Source organism: Sciurus carolinensis, chromosome 10 (assembly GCF_902686445.1).
Source record: "Sciurus carolinensis chromosome 10, mSciCar1.2, whole genome shotgun sequence".
Classification (NCBI taxonomy): domain Eukaryota; kingdom Metazoa; phylum Chordata; class Mammalia; order Rodentia; family Sciuridae; genus Sciurus; species Sciurus carolinensis.
The window spans coordinates 137,157,762-137,176,543 of NC_062222.1; the positions used below are offsets into that span (position 1 = coordinate 137,157,762).

At 60.8% G+C, this 18,782-nt stretch overlaps 1 protein-coding gene across 1 annotated transcript in view; it reads left to right on the plus strand.

Annotated features, from left to right (window-relative positions):
* Positions 1-18,782, plus strand: part of Sorcs2 (sortilin related VPS10 domain containing receptor 2) — a 358,452-nt gene that overhangs the window by 205,461 nt on the left and 134,209 nt on the right. Inside the window, exon 3 of the mRNA XM_047566161.1 lies at positions 10,869-10,968. Coding sequence (XP_047422117.1) covers positions 10,869-10,968 — 100 coding nt within the window. The remainder of the gene's footprint in view (positions 1-10,868; positions 10,969-18,782) is intronic.

An 18,782-nucleotide genomic window follows, 5' to 3' on the forward strand; every position in this document is an offset into this window, starting at 1 on the left:
GCTCACGGCTCAGGAGTGCCTGTGACGTCCACTCTCAGGTCCCCCCTGTGTGCCGTCCTCCCCGGAAGACGGAGCGTGGCACTGGTCCCTGTGGGGGTGTCGGGTGGGTTAAGGGGGCTGTGGCCTGATGCCTACAGCATTTCCTGTTCCAAGCCCCAAGGGCCCACGTGGAGGAGGCCACCTGGAAGTCCTCCACGTCTCTCAGCCGCGTCGACAGTGACTTGACCTCCGTCTAGTTGCTGTTCCAAGAACCGTGGCCATTAGAGCCTTTTGACCAGGTGTCCCCCATTGCTCAGCGTAGAGCCTTTCTCTGACCTTCCCTGAGCTGGGGAATTGGTGTTAATTATGCCTTATTTCCTAATTTGAGTTTTGTGCTTTCTATCAAAACACTGTTCCCAATCTTTCCAAGCAGGATTCCCGTTAGCATGTCCAGAGCCTCACTCTGCTCTTGAGTGACACCCCAGTGACACCCACATGTCTTTTCCTCTTCCTTCAAAGCACTCGATTCGTCATTTGGGCTGCCTCAGAGGACCTGAGGACAGTCAGCGGTCACTTGAAAAACCAATGCAGAGTCTCAGCTTCTGTAATCAGGGAACTGGCGTAAGGAAACGTTATCGTCTCGTTCCAGAACCCCTAAGCATTAACGAGGACCTTCATTTTAAAAATCCTGAGCTCTAAGACTTCCTTGGATCTTAGAAAACATTTTTTGAAACACCATATGGCAGTTTGGAGCATCCTGCTGAGGAGCTGGCTCCAGACTCAACCTAGACCACAGTCAGATGAGGGGCAGATTATGAGGTGCTGGAATCTTGGACGTGCTGTCCACGAAGGGTGTAGTCGTTCATTATAGCAGTGCAGGGAAAAAAGTGGGTTTCCAAAATGCATGCCACTCGCAGGCATTTGAAGTTTGTAGAAAGAGCGACCCGTCAGTCATCCACATGCCTTGGCGGATGGAGGGCAGCGAGCAGGCCACACAGGCAGAGAGAAGGTGGCCTGGCTCAGCGGGCCAGAGCTGCCCTCCTGGTTGTGACTGTGGCTGTTTTCAGTTGTTCTTGCCCCATTATTTTTAAATGATTCCAAGAAAAATCCAGGATGCGTAGGCATATCAGGAAGGAGATTTTTGTGCCTGTGTCTTGCTAGATTTCTGGAGTTTCCTAAATGTGGATTCCAGGGGAAAGGTAGATGAACTGCAGCGGCCAGGCCAGACCCTCCTGGGCCTTCTCCCTCCCTCCCGCCAGGCCCCTCGGCCCTCCCCACTCTGCTCCTGCTGGGAACTCCTGCCCACCCCACCACAAGGGACAGAGACCAGAGCTCTTTGGAGCCACATCACTTGGTCTGCATGGCGTCCAGCTACTCGTCTTGTTCTATTTGGTGCTTCCTGTTTGGAACGACATGGGTTTTGAGGGGCCTGGAACCCTCCCAAATAGGTCAACTCCCTGGGGTGGGGGTCTGTGTGGTACACACTGGGCAGCAGGACAGACGGACCTCAGCCTGGGCATCACCACAAATGTGCCTTTCCCATCAACCCTCAGGGAAGGTGTGGGCTCTCCCAGCCCTGTGCATGCTGCCCAGCTGGGCTCCACCTGGCCCCTCCATCTTTATCAAATATAATTCCTCAAATTAACCCAGCAGTCAAGGCCGCGTCCCAGCTCACTCCAGGGTAGCTGTCATTGAGCCATAACCTGGCATCAGGTGCGGGGTGGCCTCCTGCCCGCTGCCTGCAAGAGCTGCCAAGGGAACTGACATCGCCTCTCCTGCACCTGCCACCCCTCACGCCCTGGGCCTTGCAGGCTCTGGCTCCTCTGGGTGGCTGGCATAGGGCTGGAGATGTCTCGGTCACCACCTTAGCCCTTGGAAGTGTGCCTGGCTGAGGGTTGGCAAGAGCTGCTGTGAGCAGGGACATCGACCGCAGGTGGGACAGCCATCGCCATGGCGAGCAGCAGGCACCAGAGCCAGGAGGGCGACCCGGACACTTCAGGGACGGGCCTGCCCCCCACAGAGCTGGAAGCCCACAGAGGGGCACAATTTGGAACCCGATGCAGACGCAGTCTGGCCTGGTCTCTGCTGACCCCGGCCAGCGACTTCTCCTGGCGTGTCCTCTTGTTTGCCCAGGAAGGGAGCCTTCAGTGCAGGGGATTGAGGAAGGCAGCGGCCACCCCTGGACGGGGCTCAGCATGCGGTGGCCTCAGGCTTCCTTTGCACCTTCCCAGTCTGTGTTTGGTGCCTCTGGACTTGGCCACCTCTTCCTCTGTCTGGAACTTATGTCCTTTCCCTGTGATTCCAAGAGCAATAGCACCCCAAACCAGCCCTCAGGCTACGCTCAGGGAGCCCCCGAAACACCCCACCTGTACCTGCGCCCCTGCTTTCCTTCCTCTCAGCTCCTGGCCAGGCCTCCGGTCCCTCGGCCCCAGGGGAGCCCCGCCCTTCCCCACGGCCAGCTCTCCAGGCCCACTTCTCGGCCACCTGGATCTCGGTCCCCAGGCGGGCTCCGTTGCCTGCCTGCTCAGCAGCAGGCGTGGTGCAGCGCGGTCCTGAACAGTGGAGGACGGCACAGCTGGACACAGGGCCCCTGGGGCTTCCCGCCCAGCTGGCTCTGACTCTCGGCGAGGAGGTCTGGGGGGCAGTGTGGAGAAGGGACCTGGGCAGAAGGGGCACTCGTGGGGCTCGGCTGACATGGACTCTTTCCCGATGTGGACACCTTGTCCTTGTCCCTTGTCCCCCAGCTGCGGAAACACCATGCCCATCCATTCTGCCCACTGGCCTTGCCCAAAGTGGGGCACATAGTATGTGCTCAGGAAAGGTTGGCTGAGGTGGCCTCTGGCCCTGAAATTTCCCGGCCCGGGAATAGAACGAAAAGGACCGAGTGCCTCGTGGAGCCGGGAGGGTGGTGGGCAGGAGCCAGGAAGGCCTGGCCCCAGGTCACGTCTAGCTTCCACCCGAGGCATTGGCAGAGGCTGCGGGAGAGTAGAGGGGAGTCCCTGGGTTTAGCCCAGCCCCACTTCATTCTGGAAAGATCCACCAGCAGGCTTCACGGCACCCAGACTCACATGCCAAGCAGTGGCCTGTGCAGGGGCCAAAGCAGCAGGCAGAGGGCTGGCTGGGGGGGAAGTCAGGGAGGGGTTCCGGCAGCAGGTGCCCTGGGGACTTCAGGCAAGTCTGGAGTCCCTGCTGCCCACCAGCCCTCTGCCCGCCGGGGCCGCTGGCTGAGCTGTCAGGGGTTGACTAGGGTTAAGGAGAGGCCTTGAGCTGCAGGTGTTCTCACAGGTGGTGATAATGGCTCCCTGCGTCGGGATGGCCTGTGGTCAGTGTCCAGTCTGGCATGTTAATACTGGAAGTGCTCCTCCAATACTACTGGGGTAAGACGTGGTGTCCATAGTCCCCACGTACAGGGCAGGGGCCATGCATGGTCGTGTCTCGGGGACCCCTCACCCTCCCACCCCCCGTCCCCCCTCTGTCCAGTGGGAAGCCACTGCCTGGTCTGACACAGTCGTGGAGTCTCATTGTGGCCACCCTCGCCCTGCCTGTGGGGTGTCCAGAGCGCGGGCACACTGTGTGAGCTCCTGCCAGTGGTGGAGGGCCTCAGAGCCTGCTGCCTGGCCCAGGCTGCCCGCCTGGCGAGCTTTTGATCTGACGACGGTGCGAAGCCATAGGCATTCGGTGGAACCGTGTTTCAGAATTTGGACTTGGCTCTTCCCCGGGTGGCCACATGCAGCAGGAGGCCTCTGGTGCTGGGCAGGCAGGGAGTGCTTCCAGGCTGCCCCGCGATCACGAGGAAACAGCTGATCCCCCAGCCCCACGGTCCAGGGCTTCTTGGATGCAGGAACTCAGTGAGGGACGGGAGACAGTCCCCTGCGTGGAAGGAGAGGCTGCGTGTCAGAGGACTTTGCCCGCTGCAGCCTGGCAGCAGGTTGAAGGCAGGCAGGTGCGCTGGCACGTCCAGAGGCAGGTGTGTGCGTGCCCCTGGGATCTAGGGTACATTCACTTTGCAGCGGATTATTAGGACATGACCCATCGTAAGAGAGGAGCGCCTCCCCGGGGACTTGTCTGGCTTCCTCTCCCTGCCACCCGATGCTGTGCCTGCTGGAGGGCGGGGCTGGCTTCCTTCCCTCTGCCCACCGAGCTGGCGCCCAGCTTCCCACTTCACACTCAGAATATCAAGAGTTTAGGAACTTTCTCAAATGGCTCCACTGCCCTCACAGTGGCCTGTGGGACTGTAATTCTTTGTTCCTCACTGATCCCGAAAGGGCTTAGCAGGAAGTCAGGCAGCTGGCAGGAGCTGCGGGGTCCTGTGTGCTTCCAGCCAACCCCTGCTCCTCTGGTCACACGGCACACTTGCTGCCCACCTGGCAGGTGGCCAAAGCCCAAGTGGAGTCTACTGGGGACCTGGCCAGTGCGTGTCGCCTTAGCAGGGAGCACATCCACACCCCAGCTCCACCAGGTCCTGCCCCTGGACAAGCCCCCTCCAGTGTGCCTCAGCCCCCACGGGCAGCCTGCAGGGGTGGGTGCTTACCTCCAGGGGCAGCGGGTCCACGTGGGGCTTCACAGATTGTTCCTTGCAGAGCCAGTGTGGCACTCGGGTACCAGGGAATGTCAGGCAAGCCTTTGGTGCATCTCAAGCCAGCCGAGGTTCACCCAGTGGGCAGCGCTGCCACGGCCCTGCCCACACTTGGCGTCTGCTCGTTCCACAACCACCCTCTTAAACCCTATGACAGGCGGGGAGCCGTCCACGGTTAGAGAAGCCGAGTCTTGAGAGGGGCAAGCCGTCCTGAGGTAGTGCTTGGCGGTGGCCCTGAGGGCACCAGCCGGGCAGCAGGTGACCCTTCCACACCTGTGACTGCCCAGGTGGCAGCAGGGCGAGGATCGAGAGAGTGGGACTTGCCTGCGGAGGAGGTGGGGCCGAGCGGAGGTCCCTACCAATGAAACAATTCCAGAACATGAAAATGGCCTAAGTGAATCATTTTTAAGACATGAGTGTGTACCAGCACTCGGCACTTAGGCAGCCGATTCGCAAAGAGCAATTTTCCGAGGGCGCCCGCCCCCCGTTTCCATCTGCCCCTCTTTAGACTCTGGGTTCTTTATTTTAATCTGAATAAATGTCAATGAGATGAGCACTCGGCTTGCAGGACGTGGGACAGGAACCTGGAGGTGCTGTGGAAGCTGAGAGCTGGGGAGGTGCCCGGGGAGGGGGCACACAGTGAGGGAGGGCTGCCCTACCTCCCCCTCCCTGCTCCCCCACCCCCTCCCACTGGTCCTTCCTTGGGAATTAGAGCCCCTGAGTGCCAGGGATGGTGCTTGGACATAGTCACGCCTGACCCCTATCTTTCCAGTGGAAAAGTGTGGCCCAGAGAGGGCAACCTGCTAGCCCAAGTCATACAGCCTCCAGGTCTGGCACCCAGAGCACGTCCAAAGGAATCCGACAAGCACTTGTTGAGCGCCAGCTGTATGCGTAGCCTGGATGATCATGACGACCACTGTCCTCCCCCTGACCTAGGGATCTGCATGGGCTTTGGGAGGAAACGGCATTGGGCTTGGGCTTAGTCAAAGGATCCTACCTCCAGCCTGCATTTGACTGACCAGCTGGGCGCTGAGGCCGGTCACCCTCTATTTCCTGGACTTACCAAAGGCAGTAAAACGCCACTCCCTCTCCTTGTCAGTATCTGGGGTTCACCAAGAGGCAGTCCCAGCTGCTGGAGAGGTGCGGTTCTAATACCATCCAGCCGGGCGCCCCTCCCTCCCTCTGCCTGGCCCAGCTGCAGCTGGGACGGAGGACGAGCAGGGGCACGGTGCCCCCATCACACCAGGGGCTGCTGACCTTCAGTCTCAGTGTCCTGCCTGCCTGGCAGCTGTTACATACTTGGAGTACCACTCCCTGGTACCCACCTGCATCCAGCTTCCGTCTGGTGCCCAGCAGACCCTCAGCCAGCATGAGGGAGGGCTTGGAGGGGGGTGGCCCGGTCTTGCTCACTAGGGTCACTGCAGCCCCTCACGCTCTCCACAATTCCCTCTAAAGCAACATTGCCCATAGTTGGGCACCTTCATCTCATTGGGCATCTACACTTCACCTGGGCACCTTCTCATCTGTGCACCTTCATCTTACCCATGTCCTGTTGTGGTCCCAGTAAGTGGGTGTCCCTGCCTCCGAGTCCCGTGTCTTTCCTGTGGCCTTGCTCTCCCTATCAGCCAGACCTTCCTGGGAGTCAGGCAGGGGCCTCACACCTGGGCTGTGCTTCCCTTTCTGCCCTGTCTCCCTGTCTGTCTCCACTTCTCCATTGAGACGTGGGAGCTGCAGCAGGAAGCAGTGGGGAAGCACCTCCCACGGGGTCCTCTGCATGGAGTAGGTGCTCGACACATGCAGCTGCCTGTAGTGAGTTGGCCAATGTCACCCCAGAACCTATCTACCCAGGACCTCAGGATGTGGCCTCAGTACACAGGGTCCTGGCAATGCCATCAGCTAAGGATGGAGATGAAATCGTTCTGGACGATCTGTGTGGAGATGGGCAGGGTCTGAAGGTGAGCCACTACTAGTCAAGGACACCGGAGCCACCAGGAGCTGGAAAAGGCAGGAAGGAGCCCTCAGAGGGATGTGGCCCTCGGCACTGGGCTTGGACTGCTGATCCCCAGGACTGTGAGAGAACAGTCTCTTGTTGGGAGCCCCTGTTTGTGCTGTCGCGTGGTGGCCACAGCAACCTGAGCTGCTGCCTGGACTCGGCGTGCCCCACCAACCTGGGCTCCTTCCCCTTCCGGGAGGTCCCCTGCAGGCTGGCCCTGCTGCTGACTCAGCCTGGAAGCACACCTGGGGAACAGTCAGGGGCTTCTGGTTTGACGGTTTGGGGGTGGATTTTGGTGTTGTTCTTTAGCGTTCTCTGAAGAAGGAGCTTTGGAGTCTGAGGTCATGGTCAGATGACAGCCCCTGCCGTATACTTCTCCTGGTGGAAGGAGGCTGGGCACCATCCGATCTCTTCCCCAGCCACTGCTTGCCACCCTGGCCTCTGTGCCACCATTCTGACCTGAGCACTCCCCGGGGACTCGCTTCTGCTCCCCGTTACCACTGCCTGGGGTCCCAGGTTTTCTAAGCTCAGTTCGAGGGAGGAGACCTTGCTCGGATGAGGCAGCTGTGCTAGAGATAAGCGTGCTCCTGGTGCGAGATGAGACCACGCACCCCTGATCCAGCGGAGTCCCGGCTCCCTGACTTGCAGCAGAAACTGGTCTCGTCCTGAAGAGCAGGTGATTGTGGGGTCCTCCCTGCGGGCCCCGCACAGGGCAGGAGGCCACGCCAAGCCGCTGCTCTTTCCCTGCCCAGTACTGAGCCGCAAATCTCCCTCCTACAGGTGTTGCCACTGCTGGGCAGTGAGAAGCAGGTGGCTGGGGGAAGGAACAGGGTGACATAAACCCTCGAGTTGCCCCCAGGAAAACGCTGTTGGACAAGGTTCTCGGTAACCAGCCTCAGGAGGAGCTGGACACCCTGGGAGCCTTTGGCTAGGGACGCTGGGGGCTGGGGCAGGTCACAGGAGCTCTCATGGGGGCCTGCAAGTTAAGGACAGTGGTCATTGATTTTACATTGATGGGGACCTCAGAGACCCCTGATCCCAACCCTGTGACCCCTCAAAGTACAAAACCAATGCTCAGCTTCTGAGTGGGAGGCCCGAGCCCCCCGGGCAGTGGAGGTGGGACCAGCCCAGGTCCTTCGTGCCATGGGAGAGGATCAGAGCAGGGCCGGGGTGGCATGAGCTGGTGGCTGCTCTCAGCCTGGTCCTGTGTTGGCGCCTGGCTCTGCCTCGCACCCTCTGGATACTGGCATGCGGCTCTAACCCACCCTGTGGCCTTCTCCCTGGTGGCACTTGCCTGAGCAGCATCACGGTCCTCCAGGTCCCCAGGTCCCTCCCTCTCCTCCCTCAGCTGGGCATCGTGTCCAGCCAGGTCACGCCAACTGGGTGAGGTACTGAGCGCGTGCATGCTGCTCTGCGGGATTCTGTAGCCTGTCCTGACACATTTGTGCAACACCCAGGTGGGGGCGCTGGTGTGCAGTGTGGACCCTGAGGACAATGAGCCGGGCGCGTTCCCCATCGCGGGCAGCAGGCCCCAGGGCAGAGGAGCGTTAATTTGAGTGATAGATCCCCATTAACTGAGTATATCAGAGCATTATTATGTCAATACGTAATTGATATAAAAATTATAATGAACATTCTTTTTTTAATACCAAGTCTTTGAAATCAGTGTATACTTGACCGTGTGCTCCGGCTTGGATAAACTCCATGTACTGACAGCTGGGTGACCCACGTGGCCAGCGGTGCTGCATTGTGGAGCTGGTCTAGCCCTCTCTGTGGCCCTGTGGACAGCTCCCGCCCCTGTCCCCCCAGCCCTTAAGCCCCAGGCCCTGCCGTCCCTTGCAGAGTCCTCCAGCCCTGGGCTGCCAGGAACAGCTCCTGCCCCTTCCTCACACCTGGTGCAGGAGTCCCTGCATCCCCAAGATGTCCACGTGCTGATCCCCCAGACCTGGGTACATGTCCCCTTCCCTGGCAATGGGGCCTCAGATGGATTAGGACTCCGAGGTGGGGAGAGGATCCTGGATCACCAAGCGTGCCCCGCGTGACCACGGGTCCAGGGAGAGTTTGCCCGTGGAAGTGGGTGGTGCAGCTAGAGCAGGGAGGCACAGGTGGGCTTCAAGGACAGAGGCAGGGCCTGGAGCTGAGGGTCGCTGGAGGCCTGAGTGGGGAGAGCTTTTCCCTGGAGCTTCCAGAAGGTGCCAGTACCTGGCTCTGACCTCCGTGAGGCCTGGGGCAGACTTGCGACCTGCAGAGTGGCAAGTGGGTAGGTTCTCCTTGTCCTAAGCCTCGTGACGCCACATAGCCACGGGACCCTTGCCCGCCTCTCCAGGTGGAGCTGGCCAGCCCCATGCGCTCCCACCCAGGAGGAGGGCCTGGAGGGGTGGAGGTGGAGGCGTCTGTCGCGAGGGTCAGCAAGGTCAGGACGGATCAGGTGCGTGGTCTCCTGGGGGCCAAGGACAGCCCAGGCCCCCCGAGCTGGACGTGCCCCTGGCATGTCCTGGCTGTTTGGACGGCAGCATCATGACTCACTACTGTGGGGTCTGCAGGCTCTCCCCCAGCCCCACCTCTGTCTGTCTGTGTCTCTCTTTCTCTCTGGAATGCTAAGGTCATTTCCTGCGGCTGCCATAACAAGGTGCCACAAGTCCAGTGGCTCCAACAACGGGAATTTCCTCCAGGGTCCGGAGTTCGCAGCCTGAGATGGAGGTGTCACCAGCCGCCTCCTTCTGGGGCCTCTGGGTTCTGCCTCCTTCTTCGTGGGGTCTCTGCCCCTGCGTCTTTGTCCCAGTGTCCTCCTCTAGGGTCCTGGGTCATGTTGGCCTAGGGCCCACTCTGGCCCACGTGACCACCTCTGAATCTGACTACTTCTGCCAAGGCCCTATTTTCAATGGGGGCCACGTTGACAGGTTCCAGCTGGCCAGCCCAGGAAGGCAGCTCCTTGCTCTCTGTCTGGACAGGATACCACTGCCCCACCCCACTCGCTGGCACCCCTCTCCCCAGGCCTTGCACACCGCCTGCTGTGTTCTGCTGCTTCATTTAGCATCGCCCCTCCCTCAGCCCTCCAGAAGGGGGTTCCAGGGCAGCCGGGCCTTGTCTCTGGCTTTGTCCCTGGCAGGGGCCCTGGAGCAGGCAGCTGTGAGCAGACTTCTCTGGCCCTCCCGGGCAGCGGGAGGAGGCTGGCTGATCCCGGCGAGGTGGATCTGGGCTGAGGTGGTGGTCCTGATGAGGGCAGAATCAATAGGCAGGTCTAAGGATGGCTGGAAGGCTGGGCGGGGGGCCGAGCGGAGGAGGCTTCAGCGGCAGCGAGCTCGTAAACACAGCTATTTGTTTCTGCAGGGCCTCTGGAACTTCCTGGGTCTCTGGATCGATCTTCACTAATGGGCCTCTTGCTCCCTCCTTTTCAAAGAAAATCAATTCTTTGAGGTTTTGAGAGTAAATGCTCCCAGCTCCACCTCCAAGGGGTGGGTGCGTCTTTGTTCTCTGCAGCCAGGTCATCGCTGGGGAGGGCTCGAACAGCCAGAGGCCAGATGGGTATCCAGACCCTAGTGACCTCAGGACGGTCCCCTGCGGGGAAACCCTGGGAGTCAGAGGGCTGGGGCGGGAGTGGGGACTCCTCCTTGTCCCGGCCTGGGAACAACTCTGTGACCCCGAAGCCTATGAAGGACACAAACTCTGGGATATGTGGCTACATGGTCACCGAGCCCAGAGGTGGGCAACAGGTCCCGTCTTCTTGGACCCTGGGGTTCACTTGAGGACCAGGGAGGGAATGTGTCCATGCAGACACAGTGAGGAGGCATTGTGGGAAGGAAACGAACGTCTTTCCTGGGGTTTCATGCCAAAGTGGCTCCAGGCTCCCCGAGACCCGGGCACAGGTGGGGAAACGCGCCTTCTGCTGCTCCTGGGCGCACAGCAGGTCAGTGCCCGCAGCCTGGTAGCGGGGTTAGGGTGGGGCCCCAGGCAGGCTGGGGTCTGAGGCAGGAGCACTGGCCGGAGCCGGGGCCCCCATCCAACCTGCGCGCCTGCGATCACGAGGGGCCCTGGTTTCGGAGCCTTGGGACCTTGAGCTTATGGTGACCTCGTCTGTCAGGGCCGGCACCTCTGTGGCATCTGGGAGGAGGAGAGGCTGGCGGGTTTGCTGATTTCTAACCCTATAGCTCCAGCCTGGGCTCCAGACCTGAGCAAGTCCTCGGGCCCTGAGGGAGCCCGTGGCTGGGGAGGGTGACACTGTGTCCTGGGTGCTCCCCGTGAGCTGGCACATGGCTGGAGCTGGATGTGCTGTGGTTGACAAACGCCACACCTGCTGACGGCTGTCCCCTGTCCCCCCAGGTCTTCGGATTTTGGGACATCCTACACCAAGCTCACCCTCCAGCCCGGCGTCACCACCGTCATTGACAACTTCTACATTTGCCCCACCAACAAGAGAAAGGTACGTGCTGGCCCTGGCTGATGCTCAGGCTCGGGCTCCCTTGACCGGCGCCACAGGCTTCTCCTGCCTCTGGGCAGGGCCAAGTGAGAGATGTCACTCCCGGCCCTCGGGGTCACCCTGTCCAGCTCTGCCTTTGTCCCTTGCCATGGATACCCAGCCACTGGCCAGACAGCAGGAGGGAAGGTCTGGGGCACGTTTGACTTCTGCCCTGCAGGCAGCACCAGGAGGCCCTGGAGGCTGGTGGCTCCTGGCGGAGAGTCCCGGAGGCCGCGTGGTGGTGCTCCGAGGGTTCCGTGGGCCCAGGGTCCACATGGTCTCATCTCGGTTTTAGCGCTGTTTGCTTGGTGAGTGTCCTGGCTGCGCTCTCTGGCTGGCGGTAGAGGGACACTTGTCCCCAGCTTCCGTGAAGAGAGCCCCCTGCCAACCTGTGGCTGTGTCCTGGCCCAGTGGGACGCAGGGTGTGGTCAGGGGAGGCCCCGGCACCGGCATACCGACTCCACTCAGACCAGTGGCTGAGGTCATGGGAGGGGCTGGGACAGCAGCGTTCGAGTGCTGGCTCCCTTTCCATGCCTCGGTTTCCTCATCAGAAGGTGGGTGTGACCCACCGCCGGCACAGAGAGTCGTGAGATCCAGGCCGGAGCCCACACAGCGCTCAGCGTGGGGCCTGCACCTGGGCTCCCAGCGCTGCTCCAGGTGGCCTAGGGCCGGTGCCACCTGAGGAAGGGAGTGGTGGACGGGCTGGGGGCCACCGAGGACACCGTGTGTTCTGACGGCCACCCAGAGGCAGACGCACGGGGCTCAGAGGAACGGGCGGGGCTTGAAACGGGCAGGATCTGTAGAGACAGAGGCCCATATGGGGCTGGTCACCCGGAGGACAGACAAGCAGGGGAGCCTGCTGGCCCAGCTGGTCCCAGCCTCCGATCTCTAGAGCAGGCCTCAGGCCGTCTTGCTCCACGCCCTCGTGGCGGGCGCTGCTGTGAAAGCTTCCTCAGGACGGAACCGCTGGCAGCCAGGCGGGCCCTGCCCTGGGCTCTGGTGGGAAGGGAGAGGAGAGCTGGGTGTTCGTGGCCCCTGCCCCTCCCTGGACACCTGGGGGGCCTCACGCCTGGTCCTACTCCTCCCACAAGGACCTGAGAAAGGAGGCGTTTCCATCCCATTTTCTAGGACAGGAAATTGGCGGGGAGGGGAGTCTCGCCCGGTCACCCCTCTGGGTGGGAGCCTGCATCTGACTCGGCCTCCTCTGAGTCTGCAGCTGCGGGGGCTCTTCCAGGCTCCGGGTGACCCTGAGGCCTCTGCCCGCCCAAGAGCCGAGGGCCTGGAGGCAGGGTCCGCATCTGCCGTCTAACTGGGTCTGCTGCCGTCTGAGTGTGCGGCCGAGCCGGTCCTGGGGGCTCATGCCAACCCCAGGCTCCAGCAGCAGTGGGTGGAGCTGCGTCCCCGTCCCTGGAGCATCCCCCAGTCCTTATCTGTTCCGCCAACCCGATCCATGTGACCTCCCCTGGGGCTGCTGTCCTTGCAAGAGGAGACTGGCCATCTGATCACCAGCAGGGAGGGTTCACAGGTGCCCAGGATGGGAGGGTGGCTCGGGACCAGCCCCGCAGACTGTGCTGTGTTGGGAAAGGACAAGGGCAGAGACGACGGTGGCAGTGAGGAAACCAAGACCGTCTCTGCAGCTGGAGTCGGAGAAGGGCTCGCAGGGAGGCTGGAGGGGCAGCGAGGTCAGACGGCCCTGCTCCTGCGCGGGCAGCCTGGGGACCTGCCTGGCTCCTCTGAGCCTGGGCTCCCTGGTGTGGAAGGCAGGCGGCAGGAGGGCTCACAGGATGGCGCACTGGACAAGCAAGGCTGGTGGCCGCTGGGTCAGCCGGGGGCGGGGCTGGGGGAGGCCGGCTTCCTCTGCACACGGTTTGGGCAGGAAGACAGGCCACAGGACGCATTTTGAAAGCAGACAAGACCTCCTGACTGGCAGGGCCTGAGGGGTTACTGGACACTTTCTCAGAGCCAGGCGACTGGACTTTTCTGGGGGTGGAAGGCGGGTCTGATGGGGCCCAGAGTCCAGCACGGGGCTCAGCCAGTGTTGGAGGGCACGCACATGAAGGAATGGATCCCCCAAACAGCAGTGTGTCCCGTGGAGTGGATACAGACGGGCACTCCCACCGTGGCCTCCAGGGCCAGCCCTGGACCTCCTCACACGCGACCCCGATCCCTGCTTGTCCCTGAGTGGCAGGAGGAGTCCCAGAGTCAGGCAGAGCCGGGTTTCTGGCAGTCGTGTCTGTACCATGGTGAACTCGTCCCACTTCCCTGCCGCAGGACCAAGCAGATCCCTGCTGGAGAAGACCAGCCTCTGCAGGCCCAGCGTTGATTCCAAAGACCCAGAGACTCCGGGTGCTGCTGTCAGTCACAGAGGCAGTGCTGGGCAGCTTGTGGCCCACCTGCAAGTGCTGGGACACAGAGGGATTTGGAGGGAGAGGGCGGCCCAGAGGCTGACCCCTGGGCTTCTCGGCAGGACCTCAGCCTGTGACCTGAGCAAGCCCTGCTGTGTCTGCCCAGTCTCCTTGCTGTGGCGTGGGGAGCCGCCTGGGTGGCAGTGTTGGCGGGACAGAGGTGCTACCGTGAAGTGCTCAGGCGGGCTTGCCCCGGGTGGCCACCAAGGCTCCTGTGACCACATCCTGAGAGTCACAGAGGCCCCGCCCTGCCAGTGACTCAGGTTAGGGATTGGGTCCAGCTGGCAGTCCTCACGCATGGCCTGGTGAGATGTCTGTCCCTGGGACGAGACCTACCCGAGGAGCTGAGGCCTTGGCAGGGTCTGGGCCAGGTGTCCAGGTGGCCTTGTCCCAGCCCTGGCAGCCACCTGGAGTCAGACCACCTGCTGTGGCATGGCCTGGCCAAGCCCCGCTGTGCCTCAGGGACAGATTGCTCATCAGTGCCAGCAGCCAGAGTGACAATTAGTTACCAGCTAAAAAGGTGGATCTGCTCCATTGAGTGCTCCTGTTCCTGGGCTTCCGCTCCCCAGAGTGAAGCCGCAGGCCTCTGTCCACAGAGGGGTGGATGGCCACACCTCTGGCTGAGTGGGGCTGGGACAGACCCTGTCTCCTGGGACACACTCACAATCAGGGAGGCCAAGGTGAAGAGAGGGTCTGGGCTGTGGGCTACACTGTTCTCCAACACCACAACTGTGACAAGTGACTTAACCTCTCTGTGCCTCAGTTTCCTTGTCTCTAAAATGGGGTCAGAATAATTGTATGAGAATTCACGAGTTGGTGGAGCGATCCTCCTTATCCACTTGTTCGCTTCTCCATGGTTTAACTGACCCCAAGTTAACCCTACTTTGAAAGTGTTAAAAGGGAAATTGCTTTATAAGCTATTAGTTTTCGATTGCACACCATGCAGAGCAGCGCGATGACATCTTGCTCTGCACCCTCCGTCCCGCCAAGGACATGAATCATCCACGTGTCCAGTGTATCTGCACTGTATGTGCTGCCCGCCCATCAGTCCTTGAGGTTGTCTCGGTGCCGGGCTGCCTGTCATGGTGCTGCAGTGCTCGTGTCCCCGGGACCCTTATTTTATTTAATTATGGCCCCAAAGCACAGGAGTAGTGATGCTGGCAGCTCAGATTTGCCCAAGAGAAGCTGTAAAGTGCTTCCTTTAATGAAAACGTGAGTGTTTACCATAGAATTGTACATATGGAAAAAACAGTCTGTGTAGGGCTCGGTATTTCTGAGGTCTCGGACATCCACTGGGGGTCTTGGAAAATAGCCCCATAGATCAGGGGAGGACTGCATCACCTGGCTGTGCTACCAGAGGTCTCCCTGCGACCGGGCTTGCAGGGGTGGGAGTGGGTGTTTTAAATGCATGTAGAAGCAGAAAAGCCACAGTCATGTTAGAGGAAAGACGAATTTGAGACCAGTAAGATAGTGGAAGATGCAGGGGGCTGGGCCTGGCCAACATCCGAGGGTGGGGCGCAGCTGTGGGACAGCTCAGCCGAGACTCCACTGCTCATGGTGCACCGTCCCCAGCATTCACCAGAGCTCAGGGACATAGGGCAGGGAGCTGGGCAGGGCACAGCAGGGACCCTTCCTGGAGAGTTTTCAGTGTAACAGAACAAAAATGCCCTTCTACCACTGCACTGGTTTATCCACTCACTCGCCGTTTCCTGATTCCTTCAGCCCCCCACTGGTGACCGTCCCTAGTGTACCAGGTCTGGGCCACCAGCAGATGTCCATCATGTTCATTTTCATGGGTAGTACTGGAGGGTGACTTGGGGGCTACCCAGATAAGCAAATAGGCTCAGGGAAGCTGGGAATTTGCCCCAGATCGCTCAGTGGGTAGGTAGGGAAAAGCATTCATTGGTGCATATTGGTGCATTTTAATTGATCTTGACTAAGGATTTGAACCTAGATCTGCCCGTCTTTGCACACTCTTGGATCACTGGGCTTCCCGGCAGCTAAGTTCCAGGGAGCCAGTGGGGCTACCCACACCCATGTAAGCCCAGCCCGGGTATGGGGGTGGGAAACTGGCAGCTGTTGACCACGCACAGGTCAATCTGAAGACCACGGAGCTGGGCAGCGTGTGTGTCCGTGTCTGCTCTGGGCCTCAGTGTCCCCATCTGGGCTGAAGGCTCTCCAAAGCTCCTTGCAGCTCCACCGTCCTGGAACGCCCGTGGGGAGGCAGCAGCTGGGGAATGACCGCTCCCTCTGTGCCTCCACCACGTCCTCTGCAGGAAGCAGCCTGGGTCTTCCAGCTCCCGCTCTGTAGCTGTGCCCACCCTCCAGGTGGACCCGGGTGGAGGTCCTGCTGCACACAGGACTGCAGTGTGGTCCAGTTTGTGGACCACAGATGCAGACTGGGACTTACTGGGCTTGGGGCGCTTAGGTAAGGAGGATGGACAAGCAGAGCCTTCTAGAAAGCTTGAAGGTCAGAGGGGATTCAGACAGAACCCTCTGCTGAGAGCTTGGGGAGGAATAAGAAAAGGGGCCAAAGATAATGTGGGGCCCCGACCGGCCCTTTAGTGCAGGGCGCCTGCCCGAGCCTGTGCCACCCGGGGCCACCTCCCTGTGTTGTTGGGTAATGGGTGGACTTTGCAGGGAAAGGGCAGTACCGTTAGCGGTCCATTTAGCAATGGCCGCAGGCTGCGCCTGACTTTATGGCTTCCCAGGAGGCCGGCCCGTCTTGCAGAGTGGACCCCCTTCCCTTTGTCTGACCTTTGTCCAGGCAGAGCTCCCGGTGTTGGTGCCCCAGCCAGGGCAGGCGCTGCTCTCGTGGCGGGCCCAGGTCCTGGGGCCCCGGCCACCCCCCATACCGCTGGCAGTTCCCATGTTAGCTCTGGGCTGAAAGCACGGTACCAACGCAGCCCCAAGGGCACCAACCAGGCACAGAATGGGGAGGGTGCTGCCCGGGATGGAGCTGCTGCCCGATGCCACGTTTCCTGAAAGAAAGGCACGAGCCAGGAGCTGCCCCTGAGCCCCCGCTGTGGCCACGTTCTCTGGACGGCAGCGCGCTGCCTCCTGCTTTGCTGACTCTTCAGTGTGGGAAAAGTCAGGCGCTGTCTTCTGCCCTTCTGGGTCCATCTGCGTAGGAGGCTTGGTCAGCCACATTTGGCTGAGTCACCCCGGCCTCCCTGCCCCTCCGCTCTCTCCCTCCTGCACCCCAGCCCTAACCTATCTGGCAAACTGGTCTCCAGCACCCGGGCCTCCCTGGTCTACGGCCTCGCCCCTCTCCAGTGGGGGGCTCCGGTTCCTGCAAACAGCCAGACCAGCCCAGGCTCCGTGGTTCCTGCAGCCCCAGGCCCTCTGCTCTGACTCGAGGGCCCCTGGAGCAGCTCACGTGGAGCGTGCAGCCTGGCGGCCACCCCAGCTCTAAGTGCAGGGCTCGAGAGCCCAGGACCTGTGTCCGGTGAACCCTGTGAGCACCCTAAGCGGCAGAGGGTCTTGGTTCCTTCTGGAGCCACGGTGCACACGGGGCCACCCTGGCTTTGCTGTGAGGCCTGCCTCCCGAGTGTCTGATAGGCGTTTCCCTCTCCTAAGCCCAGCCACGAGGAGGGCCCAGGGGACGGGAGAGAACCGCCAAGAGGGAACTCTGCGCCCCGGCTTCCTGGGTGTTGAATGGGATTCATGACATTGCCCCTCATTAGGTCATGGTGGGATTTAGTGGGACGACGTGTGACCCTAGTGTGGTGCCTGGCCCCTGGCGGCTCAATCAAATGGCAGCATCGTAAGTACCCGTGGGAGTCAGTGACCCCACCGTGAGGTACTCTAAGAGCTCAGGTCCACGTGTGTGACCTACGAGAGTGACCACACTGCCCCCATGCATCTCCCCTGGACCCGCCATTGGATGGGACCCTGGACTGGTCCTCCAGCACCCCTGGGAGGACCTGCTGAGTCCTGGTAGAGGGAAATGATTCTGAGATGCACATTTACCTTAGGCAATGGGAGGAGAGGTGCCCACAGCTGGTGGGCGGTTGTGGGCTGCACCCCAGCGCCTGAGTCCTTCCCCGTCACAGGGCCTGGGCCCTGCTGTGGCCCCTGCACAGAAACTTGCACAGTGCTCAGGATGCCTCGCTGGACAGACCCCAGGACCTTGGGCTGTTCGCACACCAGAAACCACTTGGAGGGGCCCTTGGTCATGCCTTGGTGCCCGTTCCACTGACCAAGGGGGGCTGGGCATGGGCTCCATTCCCTGGGTGGGGTGGCGAGCAGGCTTGCTGGTTTCCATTCTGTCATTGGTATTTTGGCACCTGGGAGGGCAGGGCCAGAGCTGCTGCGCTTGCTAATCAAGTCCACTCTCAGTGACGCTCTCCAGGCAAGGGGCCGGGGTGGACCCAGGAGCCCTGAGCAGGCCCTTCTCATGGGTGGGGGCTTATGAGGTGTCCAGGGTTCAGTTATGAGGTGTTCAGTTAGCCCTGCTGAGGGTGCCGAGGCAGCCGGCTCTCCTCCAAGTGGTCAGCCGTTGTTCCTGAGCAGTGGGCTCAGGGCCGTCCTGGATGTGATTTAAAGCTCAGACCTCAGCACCCTCCCCTTCGCCCTAGGAGGGGTTCAGAGTCTACATTTTGGGAAACTGTCCTAGACAGAAGCAGCTAGGGGCAACAGGGCTAGGGAAGGGACAGCTCCTCTAACAAGGGTCCCTGGATGGCACCTGAATACTCACCCTGGTGTGTTGACATGGTGCTGCCACCACCACGCACCACAGGAGAACTCCACCAGAAGCCGAGTCCTCCCTCCCCTCAGGGATGTGGCTCCATGGGATGGAGGGCAGAAGGCCTTGGAGCGGGGAGGCTAGAATGGGCCTGAGGGAGAGGAAGCGGGCATGTTATCCATCTGACCACCCCTCCTTCTATCCATTTTCCCATCTACCTATCCATCCATCCATGCATCCATCCAACCATCCATCCATCCATCCAACCATCCATCCATCCACTATCCACCCATCCATGCATCCATCCAACCATCCATCCATCCATCCATCCACCCATCCATCCATCCATCCATCCATCCATCCATCCATCCACCATCCATCCATCCAACCATCCATCCATCCATCCATCCACCATCCATCCATCCACCATCCATCCATCCATCCATCCACCATCCATCCATCCATCCAGCCAGCCAACCATCCATCCATCCATCCATCCAGCCATTCATTCATCCAATCAGGGGAAGACAGACTTGAAGAAGGTGGGTGGGCCTTGCCCAGGGGTGGTCATATGTGCTGGGCTGGGGTGGCCCCAGGGCTGTGATAGGCAGAGAGACCTTGACCCAGCCCTGAGCAAGGCCCATAGAGCAGCCAAGAGCCCGCTGCAGTGGGGCCAGCCGTGCAGC